Source organism: Pollicipes pollicipes, unplaced genomic scaffold, assembly GCF_011947565.3.
Source record: "Pollicipes pollicipes isolate AB1234 unplaced genomic scaffold, Ppol_2.1 Scaffold_7262;HRSCAF=8765_pilon_pilon_pilon, whole genome shotgun sequence".
Classification (NCBI taxonomy): domain Eukaryota; kingdom Metazoa; phylum Arthropoda; class Thecostraca; order Pollicipedomorpha; family Pollicipedidae; genus Pollicipes; species Pollicipes pollicipes.
Window position 1 is genome coordinate 22,928,550 of NW_023597055.1, and position 24,214 is coordinate 22,952,763.

At 55.9% G+C, this 24,214-nt stretch overlaps 3 protein-coding genes across 3 annotated transcripts in view; 2 read left to right on the forward strand and 1 right to left on the reverse strand.

Moving 5' to 3' along the window:
• The window catches only part of LOC119113587 (fatty acid synthase-like), a gene marked incomplete in the record, with an annotated part of 60,955 nt that extends 55,121 nt beyond the window's left edge, over positions 1 to 5,834 (forward strand). Inside the window, 5 exon segments of the mRNA XM_037237879.1 lie at positions 1,541 to 1,683; positions 3,851 to 3,974; positions 4,692 to 4,796; positions 5,150 to 5,293; positions 5,580 to 5,834. Of these exon segments, the coding sequence (XP_037093774.1) occupies positions 1,541 to 1,683; positions 3,851 to 3,974; positions 4,692 to 4,796; positions 5,150 to 5,293; positions 5,580 to 5,699 (636 nt within the window).
• A 1,729-nt stretch (positions 5,835 to 7,563) lies between these two features.
• On the reverse strand, positions 7,564 to 10,590 carry LOC119114213 (methylglutaconyl-CoA hydratase, mitochondrial). Its single transcript, XM_037238411.1, has 2 exons — positions 10,436 to 10,590; positions 7,564 to 8,878 (listed from the first exon to the last, which is right to left on the reverse strand). Exon 2 carries the CDS (start codon positions 8,871 to 8,873, stop codon positions 7,989 to 7,991), a length of 885 nt encoding a protein of 294 aa, XP_037094306.1. The 5' UTR covers positions 8,874 to 8,878; positions 10,436 to 10,590; the 3' UTR covers positions 7,564 to 7,988.
• Positions 10,591 to 11,147: 557 nt separating this feature from the next.
• LOC119113589 (mpv17-like protein) lies at positions 11,148 to 19,849 on the forward strand. The gene is made up of 6 exons (XM_037237880.1): positions 11,148 to 11,253; positions 15,853 to 15,979; positions 16,653 to 16,753; positions 18,451 to 18,563; positions 18,822 to 18,925; positions 19,643 to 19,849. Exons 2-6 carry the CDS (start codon positions 15,863 to 15,865, stop codon positions 19,847 to 19,849), a joined length of 642 nt encoding a protein of 213 aa, XP_037093775.1. The 5' UTR covers positions 11,148 to 11,253; positions 15,853 to 15,862.
• Positions 19,850 to 24,214: the final 4,365 nt, after the last annotated feature.

Below are 24,214 nucleotides of genomic sequence, written 5' to 3' on the forward strand. Positions count from 1 at the left end.
GATCCGCGGCCGGACGGCACGTACGAGACGGGCCGGCTGACGCCCCGCCGGCCGCTGGTGCCGCTGTGTGAGCCGGCCGGCTCCAGCCAGCCGCCCGTCTACGTCGTCCACCCCATCGAGGGCATCGCTCAGCCGATCAGTGTGAGTGGAGCAGGCCTGTAGCTGCCTCGGCGTCCAGCCGGTGATGTCGCTCGAGGGTCGAAGCTCGAGGCTGCGGGGAAACGATGTGGGTCTGAGGACAGAACCATGTGGAAACCTAGCTGATCTCCCCACGCCCACCGTGGACCGGATTCAGCGTTATCGTTTCAAACTTTTGGGCCGAGCGGCTCCCTGTCCCCTCTTGTGGCGACGCCTGTGCGTCCAACCCTTTGAGGGTAACGGCTGGTTTCAGGTCCAAGTGCACTGATCGCCATCCTCTCGCGAGTAGCACCTGCCATCTGAGCGTGTCAGACCGCTGCGTTGGCCCCGGGATGGCCGCGTCAAAACCGACGAACCCAATCCCAGACCGTCACCGAGCCGGCGCCGGCCTTCCGCTTGACGAGCAGCGTGACGGCGTGTAGCGCGCGGGAGATATCGCTCCAGGCTCGATCTCCGAGATCGCCGCCGCTGCGCCGGTGGCGGGGTGTGGCTGAGCGCCGCCCGCTCCGCTGGTGGCGGGGTGTGGCTGAGCGCCGCCTGCTCCACCGGTGGCGGGGTGTGCCTGAGCGCCGCCTGCTCCACCGGTGGCGGGGTGTGGCTGAGCGCCGCCCGCCCCGCTGGTGGCGGGGTGTGGCTGAGCGCCGCCCGCTCCGCTGGTGGCGGGGTGTGGCTGAGCGCCGCCTGCTCCACCGGTGGCGGGGTGTGCCTGAGCGCCGCCTGCTGCACCGGTGGCGGAGTGTTCTTGAGCTCCGTCCGTTGCGCCGGTGGCGGGGTGTGCCTGAGCGCCGTCCGCTCCGCCGGCAGGAGATGGCGGCTCAGGTGGGCGGACCTGTGTTCGGCCTGCAGTGCACGAACGACGCACCGTGCACCGACATTGCCGCCCTGGCCACCCATTATCTGCAGGTGAGACGCCGCGCCGCTGGCCGGCCGGCGCACCGGGCCCTGCTGCTGGTGCGCGCTGCGTGTGCCGCTGACGGGAGATGCGCCAGAGCCCATCTTGTTCTGTCAGTTTCTGACTGCTCCGTCCTTTTCCGCCTGTTCCTGTCCTCTGTCTGTCTCCGCCTGGCTCGCCCTTCTCCGTCTGTCCCCTTTTCTCTGTCTGGATCCGTCTATTCCGTTTGTCTCCCCGCGGTTCAGGCGGTGCGTGTGGGGATAGACTGTGCCTGCCGGTTGTGCGGTGCTCCCCTCCAGACGACGGGAGTTGACCTGACACCACCATGGCCGTTCTGGTCCACTGGGCACGGCCTCGCGACTCGTGCGTGGCCCAGACTCGTAAGGTGGCTCTGCGCTGCCGTGCGCCTCACCGAAGCTGGAGCTCACGCCGCGCCACGAGCAACCGTCGCCATTGGAACACCGCCTTTGTGTCCTCGCCGCTGACAATGCGGCCGTCCGCCGCCAGGTGGTGGAGGCCCATGCGGCTGGCGCGCCGCTCGTGCTGGCCGGCTACTCGTTTGGCGCGGCCGTAGTGTACGAGATGGCCGCACAGCTGGAGAGGAGTGGCCGGCCGGCGCCGCGCGCGCTGGTGCTGCTGGACGGCTCACCGAGGTCAGTCGAGCGTCCACGGCCTCACAGGGCGACCCCTCAATCCTATGGGGTCTCCCACCGCCTCACTCTCACAGGGTCTCCCGCCGCCTCACTCTCACAGGGTCTCCCGCCGCCTCGCTCTCACGGGCCTCCCACCGCCTCACTCTCACAGGGTCTCCCACCGCCTCACTCTCACAGGGTCTCCCGCCGCCTCACTCTCACAGGGTCTCCCGCCGCCTCACTCTCACAGGGTCTCCCGCCGCCTCACTCTCACAGGGTCTCCCGCCGCCTCACTCTCACAGGGTCTCCCGCCGCCTCACTCTCACAGGGTCTCCCCGCCGCCTCACTCTCACAGGGTCTCCCGCCGCCTCACTCTCACAGGGTCTCCCCCGCCTCTCTCACAGGGTCTCCCCCGCCTCACTCTCACAGGGTCTCCCACCGCCTCACTCTCACAGGGTCTCCCGCCGCCTCACTCTCACAGGGTCTCCCGCCGCCTCACTCTCACAGGGTCTCCCGCCGCCTCACTCTCACAGGGTCTCCCGCCGCCTCACTCTCACAGGGTCTCCCGCCGCCTCACTCTCACAGGGTCTCCCGCCGCCTCACTCTCACAGGGTCTCCCGCCGCCTCACTCTCACAGGGTCTCCGCCGCCTCACTCTCACAGGGTCTCCCGCCGCCTCACTCTCACAGGGTCTCCGCCGCCTCACTCTCACAGGGTCTCCCGCCGCCTCACTCTCACAGGGTCTCCCGCCGCCTCACTCTCACAGGGTCTCCCCCGCCTCACTCTCACAGGGTCTCCCACCGCCTCACTCTCACAGGGTCTCCCGCCGCCTCATCTCACAGGGTCTCCCACCGCCTCACTCTCACAGGGTCTCCCCCGCCTCACTCTCACAGGGTCTCCCGCCGCCTCACTCTCACAGGGTCTCCCACCGCCTCACTCTCACAGGGTCTCCCCCGCCTCACTCTCACAGGGTCTCCCCCGCCTCACTCTCACAGGGTCTCCCCCCGCCTCACTCTCACAGGGTCTCCCCGCCTCACTCTCACAGGGTCTCCCACCGCCTCACTCTCACAGGGTCTCCCGCCGCCTCACTCTCACAGGGTCTCCCGCCGCCTCACTCTCACAGGGTCTCCCACCGCCTCACTCTCACAGGGTCTCCCCCGCCTCACTCTCACAGGGTCTCCCGCCGCCTCACTCTCACAGGGTCTCCCGCCGCCTCACTCTCACAGGGTCTCCCGCCGCCTCACTCTCACAGGGTCTCCCGCCGCCTCACTCTCCCAGGGTCTCCCGCCGCCTCACTCTCACAGGGTCTCCCGCCGCCTCACTCTCACAGGGTCTCCCGCCGCCTCGCTCTCACAGGGTCTCCCACCGCCTCACTCTCACAGGGTCTCCCGCCGCCTCACTCTCACAGGGTCTCCCGCCGCCTCACTCTCACAGGGTCTCCCGCCGCCTCACTCTCACAGGGTCTCCGCCGCCTCACTCACGAGGCCTCCCGCCGCCCCACTCTCACAGGGCCTCCCGCTGCCTCACTCTCACAGGGTCTCCCGCCGCCTCACTCACGAGGCCTCCCGCCGCCCCACTCTCACAGGGCCTCCCGCTGCCTCACTCTCACAGGGTCTCCCGCCGCCTCACTCACGAGGCCTCCCGCCGCCTCACTCTCACAGGGCCTCCCGCTGCCTCACTCTCACAGGGCCTCCCGCAGCCTCAATCTCGCGGGGCCCCTCGCGGCCTCATTTTCTTGGGCCCCTCGCCGCCTCACTCTCACGGGCCCCTCGCCGCCTCACATTCATGGGGCCCTTGAAGCGGTCGGGTGTGCCGAGCGTGCCATCAGAGCGTGCTTCCGGAACGAGGCGAAAATTATAGTCGTAAAAAGTGTCGTAATAGCCCCAGCATATGCAGGACGACGTAAACTTTGTCATTTGAGCATGATTGGTTCAGCTGATCCAGTCGTTACGCAATGGCCTCAAATGCTGCCGTATCGTGAGCACTACGAGCGCTGCCGAGCTAGAAAGCCGTGTGACACGGGGAGAGCAGTGCTCCCGCGCCGGTGGTGACAGCCGCGCCGGCAGGCCCCTCCCCGAGCCGTCACTCTGCGGTCCCTGCGCGTGTCCCCACTCCTCCCCTCCGCCCGGGGGGGAGTGGGATCGCCGGACCTGATCGCCATCGTCTGACGCGGGCGGCCCGCCTCCCAGCTACGTGTCTCAGATCACGAGCAGTTACGCGCGCAAGTACACGGACCAGCCGACGCAGGCGGCCGGCGAGGCGGACGCCCTCTCCATGACGGCCGTCTCGCTAGTCAACAGCGACTACTCGAAGGTGGGTCGGAGCACCGCCGGTCGGCTGGTGCGCTGGAGCGGGTAAGAGGTGCCACTGGCTCAGGCGGAGCGCCGCTGGTCGGCTGGTGCGCTGGAGCGGGTAAGAGGTGCCACTGGCTCAGGCGGAGCGCCGCTGGTCGGCTGGTGTGCTGGAGCGGGTAAGAGGTGCCACTGGCTCAGGCGGAGCGCCGCTGGTCGGCTGGTGTGCTGGAGCGGGTAAGAGGTGGCACTGGCTCAGGCGGAGCGCCGCTGGTCGGCTGGTGTGCTGGAGCGGGTAAGAGGCGCGGCTGGCTCAGGCGGAGCGCCGCCGGTCGGCTGGTGTGCTGGAGCGGGCAAGAGGCGCGGCTGGATCAGGCGGAGCGCCAGCTGGCGCCGGGCAGACCGGTCGGGGTGCGGGTGTCGCACGACGTCGTGTACCTCGCGATTTGGGAAGCTCGTGTTGCCTGGCCTACGCGCATTTCTATCCATTCGACATCCGTCAATACGTCAACGTCGAAGGATAGGAAGAGATCATTCTTTTCGCCCGCTTAAGTCAGAGTGGCAAAATCCCATACAATGTCGCTATATCATCAAGGACGTGACACAGCAAGGTTGAAATAGATGTGCAGTCGCGGTGATGTCTTCGTCGACGGGTCATATCTTCCTAACACGCCATGAATGTCTGAAGCCCGACAGAAGCGCAGCACCGCACACTCGCCTCATGCCGCGTTCGTTGCAGCTGCGCGCGGAGCTGATCGCGCTGCCCTCTGTCGACGAGCGCATCGGTCACGTGACGGCGGTGCTGGCCGGCTCGGGCCGGTTCAGCGACACTGAGCCGCTGCAGGTGAGCTGGCCGGCGAGCGGCCGCCGCCGGGCGCCGCCGCGCCGGTGTGGGGGACGGGCGTGCTGACGGCCGCTGGCGGACGCCGCCGCGCCGGTGTGGGGGACGGGTGTGCTGGGGGCCGTCGCGGTGTGTCGCCAGCCGTGTGTTGCACACGCTTTGGACGCCAAGTTGGGCCCTGGTTGACGGGACGAGTGATTTTAACTGGGGGATTCATCTCGTGCAGGACAATATTTGTGGGGATATTTCCGACAGCGGCGCCGTTCGCGGCCCGTGCCTTCATCGACGGCACGTGAGGCCGGACGCCCGCGGCGCCGGCGGCCACAGCTGGTCACGTGCCCCCTCCCCGCCAACAGGAGATCGTGCACCGCATGCTGCTGCGGATCCTGGCGGGACACGCCTACCAGCCTCAAGGTCAGCTGAGCACGCCCGTCACGCTGGTCAAGGCCCAGCACAACGACCGTGGCGCCGCCCTCGGCGAAGATTATCAACTTAGTCAGGTTCGTCCGCCGCTAGGTCGCGTCACTGCTGAGCCATGTGGCTCCGTTTTTCGTGCTCCTTTTAAACCCGCGGTAGGCACATGCGTGCGAGACCTTTGTTCTTTAGGGCAGCGTACCTGAGCTGCAACTATAACACATCTGTCTTACGCTCCTGAGCATAGCGACAGGACTCCCTCAGTCGCGCGCAGTTGACTTGGCCGGGCCCTGACCTCTCCGCACGGCCCCCGCAGCGTACGAACAGGCCGGCTGGGTCGCCGTTCTGACGCTGCTGTGGCATGTGTTGCAGTTCTGCAGTGGCCCCGTGACCGTGCACTCGGTGGCGGGCAACCACGTGACCTTCCTCAAGGGTTCTTCGGCCGGCCGCGTGGCAGCGCTGCTAGCGGCCGCGGCTGCCGCCGACCAGTAGCCGGGGGCATCGCTGGCCTGCGCTGTCCGCGCCCGGCAGCGGCCGCTGCCGCTCTGAAGCTGCACCTCACGAAGTGCTCCGGCCGGCCGCGGTGACGACAGTGGCGGAGTTGTGATATGTTCGTACAGGGACCAGACGAGGAACGGCGTGTTGGGCTGCTTCGCCACCCGTCAGGCAGCCGGAAACGTTGCGTTGTTTATTTTGGTTTACGGGGACGTGGGGCGGAGGTGATCCCGGGGGGGAGGGCGCCGCGTGCGGAAGCTAACCTGGCCTAGAGTGGGGCCAGAAGCGTTGTTGCGAGGTAGCATCGGCCGCGATAACGTCTACGCATCCCGGCTGGACCCTCCGGTCCCAATGCATCTTTACATTCCGGCTTCTCGGCGCCCCAGAGAGCCGACAATTGTGCCCGCAGAGGCTTACGAACGCGTGCATTGCCAACTAATGGGCTTACCCCCAGGGGGCAATGGATTTGTCAGTTTTCCCGATCCAAAACCCTTACTGAGCAAGGTGACAATGGGCACAAAGGCACGACTTCGTGACACACGGTGTCTGGATTAGGCATGGATTTTATGTTGCAAATTTGTTTTTTAACCCGCGGCCTTCAGGTACACAGCCGATTTGTTGTGGCGCGGTGATGTGACCGTGAAAACGCATGTGTAAAACAGGCGCGCACAGCTCAGTTGTGATCACATGGGACCACGCGATGTGGAGAAGCGGTGCGAGTTACTTTGTGGCCGCCAGTTACGTCATGTGTAGCTGTGCAAGGTCAGCCGACCGTGGGTGGTGTGAGAAAGTCCAGGGCATGGGTATACTAGGGGTGGATCCAGCATTGAATTTCGGGGAGGTCGAAGTCCGCTCCGGACTCCCGTTCAAAATTTGGTGTCGTTCGCACCAAAACACAATCCGCTTGGATGGATCACATATTTTACTTTGACAGGGTGATTTTTTGCACCCTCATCCTCTCCCCCTTCCCCGGATCTGTCCATGCCTTCTGTGTTGCGGGCCACCCGGTTCTCGTGGATGTTCTCGATGACTGCAGGTATGCTCGGAGCAAGTTATCAGGCACGAATTGTATCGTTATGGTGTGCGAATGGCTAGCAGTGGATTACTATTTGGACAATAAGCGACTTTCAGGTGCAGTGCACAGTACGCGCGACAATTCTGCCCGAAAATTGCAAAGCCACGAGTGCCATGTCCAAAACCCTACTACGCATGCAGACAAAACCATGTTTCGCGGACAACCGTGGCTTATACGGTTCTATCTGCGACGAAAACTGATGTTGCATTACGATAAGGTACTCTTCTTGAAGTATGCTCGTGCGGTTGTGTTCCATTTTGGGTCAATCAGTATTGATGGCGTGGAGTGGTGGTACTGTCAACGCGAACGGCAGCGAAAAGAACAAAAGCAGACACCACTTTCTGTCATGCCGCCTCGCGCGCCGCTAATACTCTGCGGGCAGGTATTCTGAAGTTCCAAGAGTTGCGTTATGTCATCTTATGTAACCTTATATAATCGAGCAAGCGGTGTCAACGTGTTCGAAATGTATACGCTGTCTGCTTATGTGATCTTTACGCCGTCTGTTTATGTGGTCTTAATATACTCAGCAAGCCGCGTCCACGTCTGGAATCTGTCGGAATGTGCCGCTATTACCACAACTCGGCAACTGGCTCCTGATTCAGCATCGCACATCGACCATCTGCACGATCCACGGCGTCGGGGTCCTACACACAGCTGACTAAACTGTATTCATGATGCTGAAACATATCACCAGTGCATTCACCACGATTTAACATTATTTGTTTGGCTCATTGCACCGCATCGACCTGACGACCCCGTACAAGGACCACTTGACTGCGACGGGGGGGGGGGGGGGGGGGGCGTTTGATCACACGCGTCACCATCGTGGGGGCGGCCCGAGCACACACCGCCGCGCCCCTGCCCACCACCAGACGTCTCAGCACACCCGCCAAGCGAACCGGGCGGCAGGCGACAGGATCCGTACCACTGACGTGTTTAGAAACACTCCTTCGACGTCACAACGCCGTTGTCATATTGCAAGTTATCAAACGGGAGGCTCATGCGACTATTCTTCAACAACCTCGTGCGCTCACACGACCCGTACCGCTTAAACAGCGGCTTCGCGACGCCAAAGCGGCTTCTTTCTTGTAATTGTTTCATTGAGTGTTTCGCGGCTCGCTCTCAGCCTCCACCCCATGCACAGCCGGGAGCGTCACGCAGCCGCCGACCGCGGCGAGTCACCACCCCGCCCGTCTTCGCGTCCCCGCGCGTTACTCGCCCGTGTAGTTGGGCACACGCTTCTCCTTGAAGGCGGTGAGCCCCTCGACGCGGTCCTTGGTGGGGATGACCTGCGCGTAGCAGGCCTCCTCGATGGCCAGCGCCGTGGCCAGGTCAGTCTGCATGCCCATGTTGACGGCCCGCTTCACCATGCGCACGCCGACCGGGCCGTTGGGCACGATGCGCCGCGCCAGCTGCACAGCGCGCTGGTAGGCGGCGTCGCCAGCCTCCGTCTGCGGCACCACGTGCTCCACCAGGCCGATAGCGGCCGCCTGCTCGCCGTCCAGCACCTCGGCAGTGAACATGAGCTCCTTGGCGCGCGCGGCGCCCACCAGGCGCGGCAGCCGCTGCGTGCCGCCCGCGCCCGGGATGATGGCCAGCCGCGTCTCCACCAAGCCGAGCTTGGCCGGCGCCGCCGCCACGCGCAGGTCGCACGCCAGCGCCATCTCCAGGCCGCCGCCCAGCGCCACGCCGTCCAGCGCCGCGATCACCGGCATCGGCAGCGCCTCCAGCTGGGACATGAGCCCGCGCGCGCGCGACACGAACGGCCCCACCTCGTGCGGCTTCATGCGCGCGCGCTCCTTGAGGTCGGCGCCGGCGCAGAAGGCACCTGGCACCAGACTGCGGATGATGACGGCGCGTACAGTCCGGTCGAACTGCACGCTCTCCACCGCCTCCGCCATCGCCGACAGCATGTTGCGGCTGATGGCGTTCTTGGCCGCCGGCCGGTTCATCGAGATGGCCACGATGCCGGTGCTCTCGCCGAGCAGGTAATCGACGCTGAGCTCCGTGGTGGCGACGGAGGAGGCGGCGCGCGGCAGCAGCCGGGCGCGCGCGGCGCCGGCGACCGGCGCGAGCAGCACAGGGCGGAGAAACATGGCCGCTGAAACAACACGCAGAGGCGTGGTAGTGGGGTAGATGTCAAAAACACTGGTGGATGCTATAATACCAATGATGATGACTAGCATAATACATAAGGTATCTGGGAAACCAAAGGCATGGGGTTTGATTCCAGCCAATCAGCAGGCACTGGAAGGCAAACACCACCTACCCAACATGTAGGTGGTGTTTATGTTTATTTAAGGTCTCCTGATGTTCATGTAAGCACACATGTGCCTAGACTCCAAATGGTGCCAGGATCCCATCAGTATGTAACTCTGTGGGATCCTAGATCCACCCTTCTGATCCATCCATCTGCCTGAATTGTAAAGCTTGCATATTTCATGCAATTTCAACAGCTGTAAATCCCTTACAGTTATAAACACAATTTGAGTTTGATGTGTACAAAATTATGGCACATGGAATTATTCATGTAGTAAGTATTCTTATGCTGTCAGAAGCTTTCTCCTCACACCACCATTTCTTGACATCTCAGTTTTAGATTGGGACCTCTGCTGGCAACTATTCTACAGGCATAGGATATCTACTTTTGGGGTTTCTGGATTTCTTGGGGCTGAAAACTATTTCTTGGAAATGCTATTACATTTGCTCTGGAAGAACAATTGCAGAGCCTTGTCAGCATGATGAATTGCATTTTAAAAGAATATCCACAATTGAATAGACCTAATCTTGTGTGTGTATAGCAGGTTATTACATGGACTACCAACTGATGCATTAAGTTTTGTTCTACAACAAATGTTAGACAAAAAGCAAAACTGCTGGCAATTTCAGGGAGTCAGTAATCACACAGATAACATGCTATATTGGAGGCACTGTTTTCCCAATGAGTAGAAAAGGCTGAGCAGCAGAAAATGATGAAACCCACCCTGAAATAATAAAACTCCCTGGACTTGGCCCACCTTCATTCCAATGTTGGGTGGCTGAAGCAAATTTTTTTGGGGGGGCGAGGTGGCCAAGCTTGAAGGCTCTCACACAAAACTGAATGGGATAGTGCACTCCAGAATTGCCTTACCATACCTTCAAAATATAGTAATTACATAATCATTTTATTAAACAACCTGTATTGTGTACACTTGTATATAAGCTTGTACATAAAATTACACAACACAGGTTCTGTATGTTCCACATGGTTCCACATCATCACAGCACAATTCAAGAGTATCAATGTCAGCCCTTTGCTTAAAATCCCTGACCATGATCTGAGGTTAGAAAAGGTCAGTTTGGTTTGGGTCAGATAATGTAAAGTTGGGTTAGGTCTGGTTCAGTTAGGTTAGGTTAGGTTAGGTTAGGTTAGATTCGGTTAGGCTAGGTTAGGTTAGATTCGGTTAGGTTAGGTTAGATCAGTTTAGCTTAAGTTAGGTTAAGCTTGGTCAGGTTAGGTCAGGTTCAGTCACATGCTGTCATCACCGTAGGTCTCGCACTTCCCAAGCAAACCAAATCAACTGAATGGAATACAATACGTATACAATGTTAGTATCTTCAGACGCATTAGACATTTTGGAACGAAATTACAATAAATAGCATGCAACCTCACACGTACCGCCTAAACAGTCAACAGTCGACCTGTAACCCTGAGGCGCGAGTGTCGATGGTTGTGGGAAAATAAAGGCCAGGAACACCTCAAACTGATTGCATAGTGACGTCACAAAACCAAAAAATCACGTATCCTTTCAACACTGTCGAGCTGGATCGCAATGGAAGTTACGAAACGGAGCCAGACGGGATCTGAAGGGATTGGATGAAGCTGGACAAAGCTGAGCTGGACCGGACGCGACCAAACGGGACTGGGCAGAACTGGATGGAATGCAGTGACACCAAATGGGACTCGAAGGCATCGGACGAACCGGGCGGACTGGATGGATACCCGCCAAGTTAGTGTGATATTCGTATTCAAGTCTTGCTTCATCAAGGTGCACCTGGTTCCGTTTGGTTTGGTCCGGCTCTGTCTGGTTCTGTCAGATCCCGTTCTGTCCCTCCCTGTTCCCTGCGATCACCGTTCACTATGATCCACTATGATCCACAATGATGGTTTAACGAGAGGATGCTTGTGTGAAGGAAAGTGCCCAGATTGACATCTGGGCACTTTCCTTAGATAGATAGACTTTCCATAGATAAACCAAGCTTGGACGCGCACCCGTATGCATACCTTCTTCATACCTGTTATCAGGTGAGGCGATTTTGTGGTTTGTGACGTCATCTTACAATCAGCTGGAAATGTTCCGAACTTTACCAGTTCAGCATACTCAGCTGACCGCAGCACCCGTGCTGAATTAGTGGCATGTGTAGTGGAAGGGTATTTTCGCCATTAAAGGACACGGGCTAAATGAAGGTTTAGGGCTTTCCTGCAACCTGGAAAAGGTAGTTGAGTGTAACTCATGTGCTCGAAACAGTTCATTTTACACTCAGCGACCGGCCGTCAGGTTCTGATTGGCTGCCAGCGGACTGGGGCACTGCGGGCGCGTGGGCACGTGCCTGGCCTATATGATGGTGGTTTGGATATTTTCTTGGCATATTATCTGAGCTTGATTAACCTTTAGGGTCTCACTGATACCTGGGTATTCTCAGTAACTCAAGGTGCACATCACTCATGCTCAGGGCTGTGCACATTCTGTGCAAGCTTATTCTTTGGGCCCTTAGTATAGTGGTAATGTTTTGAAATTATGTGTTTGAAGGAATATTTTTGGGTGCTGGATATAATGGTATCTACCCAAAAATTAAGTGTGTTGCTTGCAGTAATTTAGGTTGTGTTTTTGTGAGTCTAGCCCTTTGCCTACTTCTTCGGTTTTCTTCAAGTACTTCACCTTTTTTAGAAGAAGAAAAATCTCCACCGCGAGCGTTTTACGCGCAGTGCGGCACGGGCTCAACCAGCTCGCGTTAGCAGGATTGCCCGACTTTGAAATCATACAATCCAAACGACATCTTTAGCACCAAAAGTAATGAGCAGGCAATTAACATTATTCACTACGGCGTTTCGACCACTGCTACTCACAATGCTCGCATGATTGCCTATCATCTTCAAGAAATAACCATCTGATAATATAATAATTTCGGCCTCAAACAGGTCATATGATTTTTGACACGCGGACAGCCGACGATTTATAGCATGTACTAAAAGGGCAACATAAGCACCAAATTACGTACATTCGAGCAATCAAGAAAAGTATCCCAGTTCTTCACATTCGTGTCTCGAATTGATGTTTCCAAACAGACAGCACAGAGAAAAACCCATCAATGTCGGCGGAACTGAAGAATTTCCAGCAGTCTTAAAAAACGGACCAAGCCACGGGAACCAAACACCGAAGCCAAGCCAACGTTTTCGGTGCGGTACATTGACGTCTATTAGCGCAGTGCATCTCATACCCGAGTCCGGATAATGTGATTCACACTGATTAGGACCAAACACATCGTGACGACATTGTCGCTTAAACTACAACACTTGGGTTCAATTAATATGACTACTCTGTTGCCGTGGCATGCTGCAATCATGTGCAGAGGGACTGCCGTAGTACCCTCTTAAAGTAGTGCACCTCCTGTACAATTCCAACGAGCAAGGCTTGAAATCGCTCTGACATCTAGAGACATACTCTGCCGAGATAATATGCCAACAGCCACCCTAAGGAAACGGATCAAGCCTCGGGAAACGAAGACTGAAGCAAGGCCAGCGTTTTCGGTACGGTACATATACGTCTGTTAGCGTAGTGCACATCACACACGAGTCCGGATAATGCAATTCACACCTTTAGAACTGAACACGTCGTGCTGACAATGTCGATGGAACTGCAAGACTTCGGTCCGATGAATAGACTCATGCATTGCCGTGAGATGCTGCAATCATGTCGTGCAGAGGGGCTGTCGTAGCACCCTCTTAAAGTAGTGCACCTCTTGCACAATTCCAACGAGCAAGGCTTGAAATCGCTCTGACATCAAGAGGCATACTCTGCCGAGATATTATGCCAACAGCCACCCTAAGGAAACGGATCACGCCCCGGGAAACGAAGACTGAAGCAAGGCCAGCGTTTCGGTACGGTACATATACGTCTATTAGCGTAGTGCACCTTACACACGAGTCCGGATCATGCGGTTCACACTTATTAGGACTAAACACATCTTGCTGACGATGTCGGTGGATATGCCAGACCACGGTCCGATGAATAAGATTCATGCATTGCCGTCAGATGTTGCCATCATTGGCGGGCGGACTGCAGTAGCACCCTCTTCAAGTAGTACACCTCTTGTATAATTCCAATTGGCGAGGCCTAGAAACCACTCTGACATCCAAAGACGTTCTCCGCCGAGATAATATGCCAACAGCCACGCTAAGCAAACGGACCAAGCCCCGGGAAACGAAGACTGAAGCAAGGCCAGCGTTTTCGGTACGGTACATATACGTCTGTTAGCGTAGTGCACCTCACACACGAGTCCGGATCATGCGATTCACACTTATTAGGACTAAACACATCTTGCTGACGATGGTATAAGGTACGCTGCGCTTATAAATACATATGTACCGTACCGAAAACGTTGGCCTCGCTTCGGTCTTCGGTTTCCGGGGCTTGGTCCGTTCCCTTAGAATTGCTGTTGAGACGTTTTTTCGATACAGTGTGTCTTTGGATGACAAAGCGGTTTTTAGGTCTCGCCAACGAATTATGCAAGAGGCGCACTACTTTAAGAAGATGCTACTACAGTCTGTCCGCACATGATGGTGACATCCCACGACAGTGCATGAGTCTTATTCATTGAATCAAACCATTGCAGCTCAACCGACATTGTCGGCACAATGTGTTTATTTCTACTTAGTGTGAATCGCGTTGTAAGGGCTCTTGTTTCAGGTGCACCGCACGAGAAAACGTATATGTACCGTACCTAAACCGTTGCCTTTGTTTCGGTCCTCGGTTCCCGGGGCTTGGCTTCGTTCCTCAGGGTTCGTGTCGGGATGTTATCTCAGCGGGGTGTGTCTTTGCCTTTCAGAGTGGTTTTTAGGTCTCGCCAATTGGAATTATACAAGAGGTGTACTACTTTAAGAGGGTGCTACTACAGCCTGTCCGCACATGATGGCAGCATCTCACGGCAATGCATCAGCCTTATTCATCGGACCGAAGTCTCGCAGTTCCACCGTTATTGTCAGCACGATGTGTTTAATTTCCATAAGTGTGAATCGCCTGATCCGGACTCGTGCACGAGGTGCACTGCGCTAATAGACGCATATGTGCCGTACCGAAAACGCTGGCCTAGCTTCAGTCTTCGGTTCCAAGGCTTGGTCCGTATCCTTAGGATTTTTATTGGCATATTATCATGGTAGAGTATGTCTTTGGATGTCAGAGCGGTTTTTAGGTCCCGCCAATTGGAATTATACCAGAGGTGTATTACTTGAAGAGGGTGCTACTGCAGTCCGCCCGCCAATGATGGCAACATCTGACGGCAATGCATGGGTCTTATTCATCGGACCGTGGTCTGGCATATCCACCGACATCGTCAGCAAGATGTGTTTGGTCCTAATAAGTGTGAACCGCATGATCCGGACTCGTGTGCAAGGTGCACTACGCTAATAGACGTATATGTACCGTACCGAAACGCTGGCCTTGCTTTAGTCTTCTTTCCCGGGGCGTGATCCGTTTCCTTAGGGTGGCTGTTGGCATAATATCTCGGCAGAGTATGTCTCTGGATGTCAGAGCGATTTCAAGCCTTGCTCGTTGGAATTGTACAAGAGGTGCACTACTTTAAGAGGGTGCTACGACAGTCCCTCTGCACGACATGATTGCAGCATCTCACGGCAATGCATGAGTCTTATTCATCGGACCGAAGTCTTGCAGTTCCATCGACATTGTCAGCACGACTGTTCAGTTCTAAAGGTGTGAATTGCGTTATCCGGACTCGTGTGTGAGGTGCACTACGCTAACAGACGTATATGTACCGTACCGAATACGCTGGCCTTGCTTCAGTCTTCGTTTCCCGAGGCTTGATCCGTTTCCTTAGGGTGGCTGTTGGCATATTATCTCGGCAGAGTATGTCTCTGGATGTCAGAGCGATTTCAAGCCTTGCTCGTTGGAATTGTACGAGAGGTGCACTACTTTAAGAGGGTACTACGACAGTCCCTCTGCACGACATGATGGCAGCATGTCACGGCAAACGGAGTAGTCATATTAATTGAATCCAAGTGTTGTAGTTTAAGCGACAATGTCGTCACGATGTGTTTGGTCCTAATCAGTGTGAATCACATTATCCGGACTCGTGTATGAGATGCACTGCGCTAATAGACGTCAATGTACCGCACCGAAAACGTTGGCTTGGCTTCGGTGTTTGGTTCCCGCGGCTTGGTCCGTTTTTTAAGACTGCTGGAAATGCTTCAGTTCCGCCGACATTGTTGGATTTTTCTCTGTGCTGTCTGTTTGGAAATATCAATTCGAGACACGAATGTGAAAAACTGGGATACTTTTCTTAATTGCTCGAATGTACGTAATTTGGTGCTTATGTTGCCCTTTTAGTACATGCTATAAATCGTCGGCTGCGTGTTAAAAATCATATGACCTGTTTGAGGCCGAAATTAGTATATTATCAGATGGTTATTTCTTGAAGATGATAGGCAATCATGCGAGCATTGTGAGTAGCAGTGGCCGAAACGCCGTAATGAATAATGTTAATTGCCTGCTCTTTATTTTTGGTGCTAAAGATGTCGTTTGGATTGTATGATTTCAAAGTTGGGCAATCCTGCTAACGCGAGCTGGTTGAGCCCGTGCCGCACTGCGCGTAAAACGCTCGCGGTGGAGATATTTCTTCTTCTAAAAAAGGTGAAGTACTTGAAGAATACCACTTCTTCTGACACTCCTGTTAAGTACAGCTGTGTTGTGCCCATTATGTTCACATTCATATCTATCAATGCATCCCATTTCCCTGATGTATATGCCCAATTCTACAGACTGAGCAACAGTGCTGTTGCTAAGTTTGACCTGCTTTCAGCAGAGGCTGCATAATGGCAATGCTGCGCCGGTTCTTCAAGAAACACCCTCTGCTAAGCAATGCTGCAATCTATGGCACCATGTTTGTGGCAGCAGAAGTCAGCCAACAGACATTTGTGAAAAAAGTCATGGTATGCCAACTGCCACATCTCTGCCTGCCTTCATCTTGACATTATGCTCTAAAAGTGTTTGTTTTCTTAACACAGCTCCCTTGTTGTCAATGTTGACCATGTGACCTGGTGTCGCACAGTGTACAGGAGATAGATGCACATACATTGTTGTATGTAGTGTGTACAGGATGAAAAGTATTACATTAAGTTTGTACATTTAAGTAAACATGAGCTTGTGAGGCATATCATGTCCTTTCCCTTGAGCAAGGGAAAGGAAAACATGAAGCAGCCGCAAATGAACCTTCCTGCTTCAAGTTGTGAAGTTCACCATTCACACTCAATTCCCACTGAATGATGAGCACTTGCTCCTGGAGAGAGCAGGCTTTGGGTCATTTTCACAACCCAGGGAGAAAGCCAAAGAAGTCACCAAAGTTATTACTGTCAGATAATGTGTGAGTTTCTCTGCAAGTTGTGCAAGTCAGGCAAGTCTTAGATCAGGAGTTATCACATATGTTGTGCCTTATGTGTAGATGCCTCTGTGTCCCACCCAGTTTGAGGCCCACTTAGCTTGCCTCCAGATCTTGTGCCTCTGTTCAGTGCACTCAGCCTGAGGCCTCGGGCCAGCAGAGAACCCCCAGGCCAAGAGAGAGATGCACACTGTCCATAGGTGGCATGCACTGGGTGTCATTGGCAGGTGAAGCATGAGCCGAAGAAGCCTGAGCCTCTGGACCGGGCCGCCGTCGCTCGGTACTGCGTCCTTGGATACGCCATCGCGCCACCGCTGCTCTACGCCTGGTGAGCGAGCGGTCAGGCGCGCTCTGGCCCCGGTCAGCAGCGCCCTGTGGAACGCTGGGCCGACACCCCGGAGCCGACACTCCCGTAGCCGGCACCCCGGAGCCGGCACCCCGGTTCCCGGGGCCGACGCCCCCGGGGCCGACACCCCCGGGACCAACACCCCTGAGCTAACACCTCGGAGCCAACGCCCCCGGAGCCGACACCCCAGAGCCCGCACCCCGGAGCCGGCACCCCGGAGCTGGCACCCCAGAGCCGGCACCCCGGAGCCGACACCCCCCGGAACCGACACCCCCGGAGCCGACACCTCCGGAGCCGACACCCCCGGAGCCGGCACCCCGCAGCCGGCACCCCCGGAACCAACACCCCTGGAGCCGACACCCCCGGAACCGACACCCCGGAGCCGGCACCCCCGGACCCGGCACCCCCGGAACCGACACCCCCCGGAACCAACACCCCTAAGCTGACACCCCGGAGCCAACGCCTCCGGAGCCGACACCAGAGCCGGCACCCCAGAGCCGGCACCCCAGAGCCGGCATCGCCAGCAACCGACACCCCCGGAGCCGGCACCGCCGGAACCGACACCGGAGCCGGCACCCCCGGACCCGGCACCCCCGGAACCGACACCCCCGGAGCCGACACCTCCGGAGCCGACACCCCCGGAGCCGACACCCCCGGAGCTGACACCCCGGAGCCAGCACCCCCGGAACCGACACCCCGGAGCCGGCACCCCCGGAACCGACACCCCCGGAGCCGGCACCCCCGGAACCGACCCCCCGGAGCCGACACCTCCGGAGCCGACACCCCCTGGAACTGACACCCCCGGAGCAGACACCCCCGGAGCCGACACCCGCGGAGCTGACAACCCCCGGAGCTGACACCCCCGGAGCCGGCACCCCCGGAACCGACACTCCCGGAGCCGGCACCCCGGAACCGACACCCCCGGAGCCGGCACCCCCGGAACCGACACCCCCGGAGCCAATGCTCCGGAGCCGACACTTGTCCCTCACTACACCTCTTCAGCGTTCCGTCAGTGTTCCAGCGGCTTGTACAGCGTTGCAAGCGGTGCTCTCGTAGCGTTTTATGAAGCTGCTGAGCAGTACCGGTTTGCCAGCTGTAGCCGAATACTTGTTGCACTTGATGGGAAATTTCACCGAGCAAGACTTCTTTTCGTCCCAGCCCCCGTATTGCCCGTATTGTTCGGTACAGTTATGAATCACAGGTGCTATCACAGCCACAGATGCTACGTTATGGTGAAGTGAGCATGTCCCAGAGTCCAGGTAACCATAAAATATTGCTTGGTTGCAACATAGATGAAATCTCAGATTCAGGTAGGATAGTTGCGAAAAGCAAATGGATCTTTGTAGTATTGCTGTAATACTACAGCCGGTGTCAGCGGAAGTGTGGTACTCTTGAACACCCACCATTGTGTTGTACACATTTCATGTCATGATCAGTTTTCATGGAAACAAGCTAATCTTTCCCTCCAGCGTAGCAACAAAACAACTTAGGACATGGGCAAGGAAAGCAAACTGAGCTTTGTATCGTCACGGTTTCTTTGTGTCGTCACGTATGTCACAGCAGCCTCATCATTCCCGTTATGAAGCGTGGTATGTGCTCGGCGTGGATGGGACCATGTGTATGCCAAGGCTGGCTGGTACAAGTGGATGGGGGGATCACGTGTATGCCATCGCTGGCAGGTACAAGTGGCTGGACTCGCGTTTTGTGGGCGTCTCGGCTCGTGTTGTCACGAAGAAGGTCTTTCTCGACGTGGCTGTTATGGGTCCGATCGACGTCTTCATCTTCTTCTACAGTGAGTCACACTCATCGCCTTCTGTTAGTAGTATTTTGTCGTGTTTTATCGGGGTAAGTCGTGATTCTGCAGGTTCGAGATATCGCGTCGACGCCTCGCGGGGGTTGTGGCGTGATGGATTTCATCTGTTATCCTTCTAGTTGGCCTTCATGTTTGGTCATAAGTCACAGTGCCTCAACTGTCTGGAAGCCGATCTATTTCCGAGCACCCCGGATAACACCGTCATGGTTATAGATTATGCACTTGTTTGCATCACAGGCATGGCCTTGATGGAGCAGAGAGAAGATAAGCTATCGGAGATCCGCGAGAAGTACGTTGCTACTGTTCTGGTGAGGATGCGCGACCTGCTGGCGGCTGTTAATGTGCGGCGGCATTTGAATTAGGAAAACACTTCGTGAGACAATCGTGAGACAAATGAGAGCGTTTGGGTTTGCTGATTTTTTGTGGGGGATATGTAAATTCGCACTATGCATTCATGACTGAACTCGCGTTCTCATTTTTCTCGGAAGTTATTTCTTCACGCGGTAATAATTCCGTCGGGTATTTGCCTCACCTCTGACCTACATAAGGCTGCAGTGACCAAGAAGGAGGCGAGTATCTCCTGGTGGTATCTTCTCTGTGATAGCGCTGTGGTCCGTGGCGTTACGATTGGAGGCAAAACATAAAAAGGTAGCAATCTCGGTGTTAGGGATTTTTGTGTGGCGTTTAGAGACTATTTAAGCCAAAAATCGTTAATTCCATGATAACAGATGAAATGTTTGTCGTGGTGGTTTCAGCCACCTGAAATTTCATTTTTTCGTACCCGTCACATTGAATGGCTCCACCGCTAAGGCTATACACGGCCGCCGATTTCATCATTAAATACTGTAGGCTATCGTTTTCTCACGATGCCAAGTTACAGATTCAGCTCATGTTGAACATTGTAGGTCTAAACTAGTTAACATCACAGCTTTGCTTTCAACTTCCAATGCTGCGCACATGTGCGAAAAGTGTAAACTAAACCCGTTCGGGCCACGTGCGGGCCCCTTTCTGCGCCGCCTTTTGCGTGACGTTTAACCTGCGTCTGTGCCGTGCTCCAGAAACAGGTGTACTTCTGGGTGCCAGCGCAGATCGTGAACTTCGTGTTCCTGCCGGCGTCGGTGCGCGTGGCCTTCGTCGGCGTGTGCTCGTTCGTGTGGATCAACATTCTCTGCTGGGTGAAGCGTGACCCGCCCAGCGCCGATGAGGTCCCGCACGGCGAGGAGGCGGCCCTGCGGACGGACGCGCCCGAGGCGGCCATCTACTGAGCTGTGGCGGGCTGGGGACGGTGTCCGGCGGGCCGCTGAATACGTGCTCTGAATGGAGCTGCGGCGGGCTGGGGACGGTGTCCGGCGGGCCGCTGAGCGCGTGCTCTGAATGGAGGTGCGGCGGGCTGGGGACGGTGTCCGGCGGGCCGCTGAGCGCGTGCTCTGAGTGGAGCTGTGGCGGGCTGGGGACAGTGTCCGGCGGGCCGCTGAGCGCGTGCTCTGAATGGAGGTGCGGCGGGCTGGGGACGGTGTCCGGCGGGTCGCTGAGCGCGTGCTCTGAGTGGAGCTGCGGCGGGCTGGGGACGGTGTCCGGCGGGTCGCTGAGCGCGTGCTCTGAGCAAAGCTGATGGGGAGTTCCGGGTGGGACGTGGTGGTGGACGTGGGCGTGGGACGTGATGGCGTCACGATCAGATGATGATGAGCCCGTGAGCCAGTCTGACAGGGAACTGGTGGGCTCCTGGGGGAGGGACCGGTGGAGTTCCTCGGCGGAAAAATGGGGACCGGCGAAAGTGCCGCGAGGACAGGGGGTCGATGAAGCGCTCAGTTGGCTCATGGAGCCGGAGGAAGTAACACGTACCGTATAAGCAATCGATACCCCAGGGGCAACAATAGTGGTAGAACCACAATGGTTCGTTGGCGATGAACACAGTGGCTATTTTTGACCCGTGAGAATGCTAGGTCGCAGCATGTCTGTTGATTTAGGGTGGGCGCTTTGCATCTTTTATGCTTGTGTCGGCCGTGGAAGACAATGCGGCCATTGAACGCCTCAGGGAGGACTTGATCCTGTGCCTGCGAGTAGCCCTCGCCGTTTACCATGTTCACTTAGTCAGCGATGGGTCTCGCCTTTGGAGCAGTCCAACTTGCGGTATGTTCACTGGGTGAACGCGTGCGTGCTTGAACTTACAGGCAGGCCAGTCATTGCCGCCTTGCGGCTTGTGGCTGTATGAGTCTCTCTGTGTTGTGAGGAAGACGGCGATGATCGCTTCAAGGAATCAGCCGTTTTCCGTTTCGCTGCCAGCTTGCCATTCGCATGATCCATCCTGGACCAGATGTTGAGCATCGCATGTGGTGTGGTCATGAAGCGTGTCGGTACAAGTGACAGTGGCATAATTCGGTTGGAGGCTGTGTGAGAAGGGTGAGCTGGCGCCGCGTCGTCTCGTGAAGACGAGGCCGCCGCCACTGTCATGTGTGATATAGGCAACTGAAGCCTTACGTATTCCCTGGCCTGTGATTCATCTTTGCTGCTGAAAGTGGCGGTACGTTTTCTGCGCATTCTCTGACATCCATATCACACAATTGTACTCGGGAATGCTGTTCAAATACTGATTCCTTGTGCACGTGGTGTTGTCAGCGCGCTTCTAAAGCGGAGGTGTAGGCATTAGAAGTGGGCCGCTCCTTCTCAGCGAGTGCTGGCGGCAGGTTCTGCGGCGACAGCTTGTACTATTGCCGGGATGTATTTTCGAATGATGACGATATTTGCCTGTGATGTGTCTTAATAACTTCACATGTGCCGCAATGAACAAATACAATGGAACAGCTCGACACGGTGTGCGACGGAGAGTCGCTATGGTTGTTTGTGTAAGAGCATCTATCTACCAGAACCGCCTCACCGAATCGAAATGTTGAATCCAGCTCCCCATGAATCCAGAGATGGCCGTCCCTGACGGCGGCCATCTCTAGTTTTGCTGTTGTCTATGTCTCTCTTGTATGCCGAAGCTCACCGGTGCTTCGATGGACTGCACCGCGTTGTCATTGTTCGCAAGCAGATCATTCTGAGAAAGCAGTAAGTCTCGGCCTTCAAATGTATATGGGAGTCTGGTAACTTCCCGCCAACCTGGCGAGAGGCCATAGTAGTGCCTACTTTAAAGCCCGGGAAAAGGGGAATAAACGCCCTTGACTATCGCCCGATCGCCCTTACATCTTCGCTCTGTAAGCTCATGGAAAGAGTGGTGAATGTGCGGCCCTCGTGGACTTTAGGACGTCAAAACTTTTTACGAATGCTCAGCGCGGATTCCATAAGAACAGGAGCACGATTGACCACATCTTAACTCTTGATACCGCAGTGCGGGCCGGGCTTATTAGCAAAGACCATACCGGCGCCATCTTTTTTGACATAGAAAAAGCTTATGATACCACATGGAGACATGGAATTATGATGAAGTTACTCGCTTGTGGCATCCGCGGTCACATGGGAAAGTTTTTACACAACTTTTTGACTGCCAGACTTTCTCGGGTGCGTGTTGGTTCTTATCACTCCGACAGGTATGCGCAGGACAATGGTGTGCCTCAGGGCAGCGTATTAAGTGTCGTTCCTTTTGCAGTGATGATAAACGATATAGGGAACACGCTTCCACATGGGATCAACCGTTCTCTCTTTGTAGACGACTTCGCTATTTGGTGTAGCTCATCGACCACTCGCACGATGGCGCGACAGGTGCAGCTGGCTACCACACGTATGGAAAAGCGGAGTGTGCTAACCGGTTTCCGGTTTTCCACATCGAAGACAACTGTATTCCATTTCTGTCGTCGTCGCCGTTACTGTCCTGAAATGGAAATCAGGCTGTATGGGCAACGCGTCGCCAATGACAATATCGTGAAATTTCTCGGTATATGATTTGACCGACGCCTAACATACCGTGAGCACATAGGAAATCTCCGCGACAAATGTTTAAAATCTCGTAATATCCTAAGGTGAGTGGGACGTACATCATACAGTGCTGATAGGGGGGCACTCTTACTCCTATATCGTTCCCTGATTCGTTCAAAACTTGACTACCGCTGTTTTATCCATGACGGTCCATCGGACCTCATCAGACGTACTTTGAGCACGGTGCATCACGCCGCACTACGTTTCGCCACAGGGGCTTTTCGAACATCGCCCATAGATAATCTTCTGGTGGAGGCTCACGAGCCCCCACTAGCATTGCGAAGGCAGGTGCTGGGACTGTGCTACACGCACAAGCTGGTGCAGTTACCAGGTCATCTCACCTACAAAGCAGTGTTTTCGCGTAGCTTACGAAGGCTTTTTCTACGTCAACGGTCACCACAAACCTACACCCTTACACCCTCATTCGTACACCCTTTTGTGTACGAATGATAACTTTTAGACGCGAACGGCCTCAGCCTATGACGTGTCATCGGACGTCACCTAAACCCATGAGGACTGCTCCTTGGGAGCTAGCGTCGCCAAGAGTGGTTGTTTCGCTATCAAACATGCAAAAGCGACGCGTTCTGAGGACGGAACTTAAAGGCGCAGCCTTAGAGAGCATAGCCTCCTTTGATGGGTACATGATGATTTACACGGCATGCTCGAAGACGGATGCAGGTGTAGGGTGCGCTTTTGTGTGTGGATTCACAACACGGTCATTTACACTGCTTTCACAAGCGTTGGTCTTCACTTCCGAGCTTATAGCCATCTGCAAAGCTCTCTGTTTTATTGAAGTGAACGACAGCAGTCTGCATTTGATTCTTTCCGACTCCTTGAGCAGTCTCCTGGTTGTTGGTGACTTCTCCTCGTCGAATCCACTGGTCCAGGACATTTAATCGCGTCTTAGCTCACTGGATCGAGCAGGAAAAACGGCCGTTCTATGCTGGATCCCAAGTCACGTGGGGATATGTGGAAATGATCTTGCTGACGCGGCAGCAAAGCGCGCTACGACAGGGACACGCGTTCCTATAACACCACTACCAGCTGAAGGCATGTACCCCGCGGTGTCGTCGTTTATGCAGAAGCAATGGCGGTTCCACTGCAACTCGCCGAGCGCCAACAAGCTGCAGTCCGTGAAACCCCGTATTAGACTATGGCAATCGTGTTTTCGGGACAATGGGAGGGAAGAAGTTGCTCTTTGCCGGTTACGCATAGGCCACACATATGCTACGCACCGTCACCTGCTATTGGCTGGCGACAGACCATGTTGCAGTCGATGCCCTGACCCGCTGACCATGCATTACGTACTGGTCGCCTGCCGTCACCTTACTGCAGCGAGAGCGCAGTTTTTCGGACACTGCATCCAGAGTCGCACGCTATGTCACTTTTTAGGGGATTCTTTGCACGCTGTCGAGTCTGGTAAAGTGCTCCCGTTTCTTCGCGCTATAGATTTCCCGGTAGTCTTTTCATCATGATACTAGGCCTGATAATTAAGGCTTTACAGGGTGACCTGATCGATGCACGTGCCTGATTGGCGGCTCTGCATAAATTGATATTTATGGGCGCTGCATGACCCACAGCAGTCGATGCGTCCTAAAACCTCAAATCATCATCATCATCAAGTCTCGGCCTCGTAAGCGGCATGTGCTGGCGCCGCATCGTACGAAGACGCGGTCACCGGCGCTGCCGCGTGTGCGATTCCGCTCTGCACGCAAAAA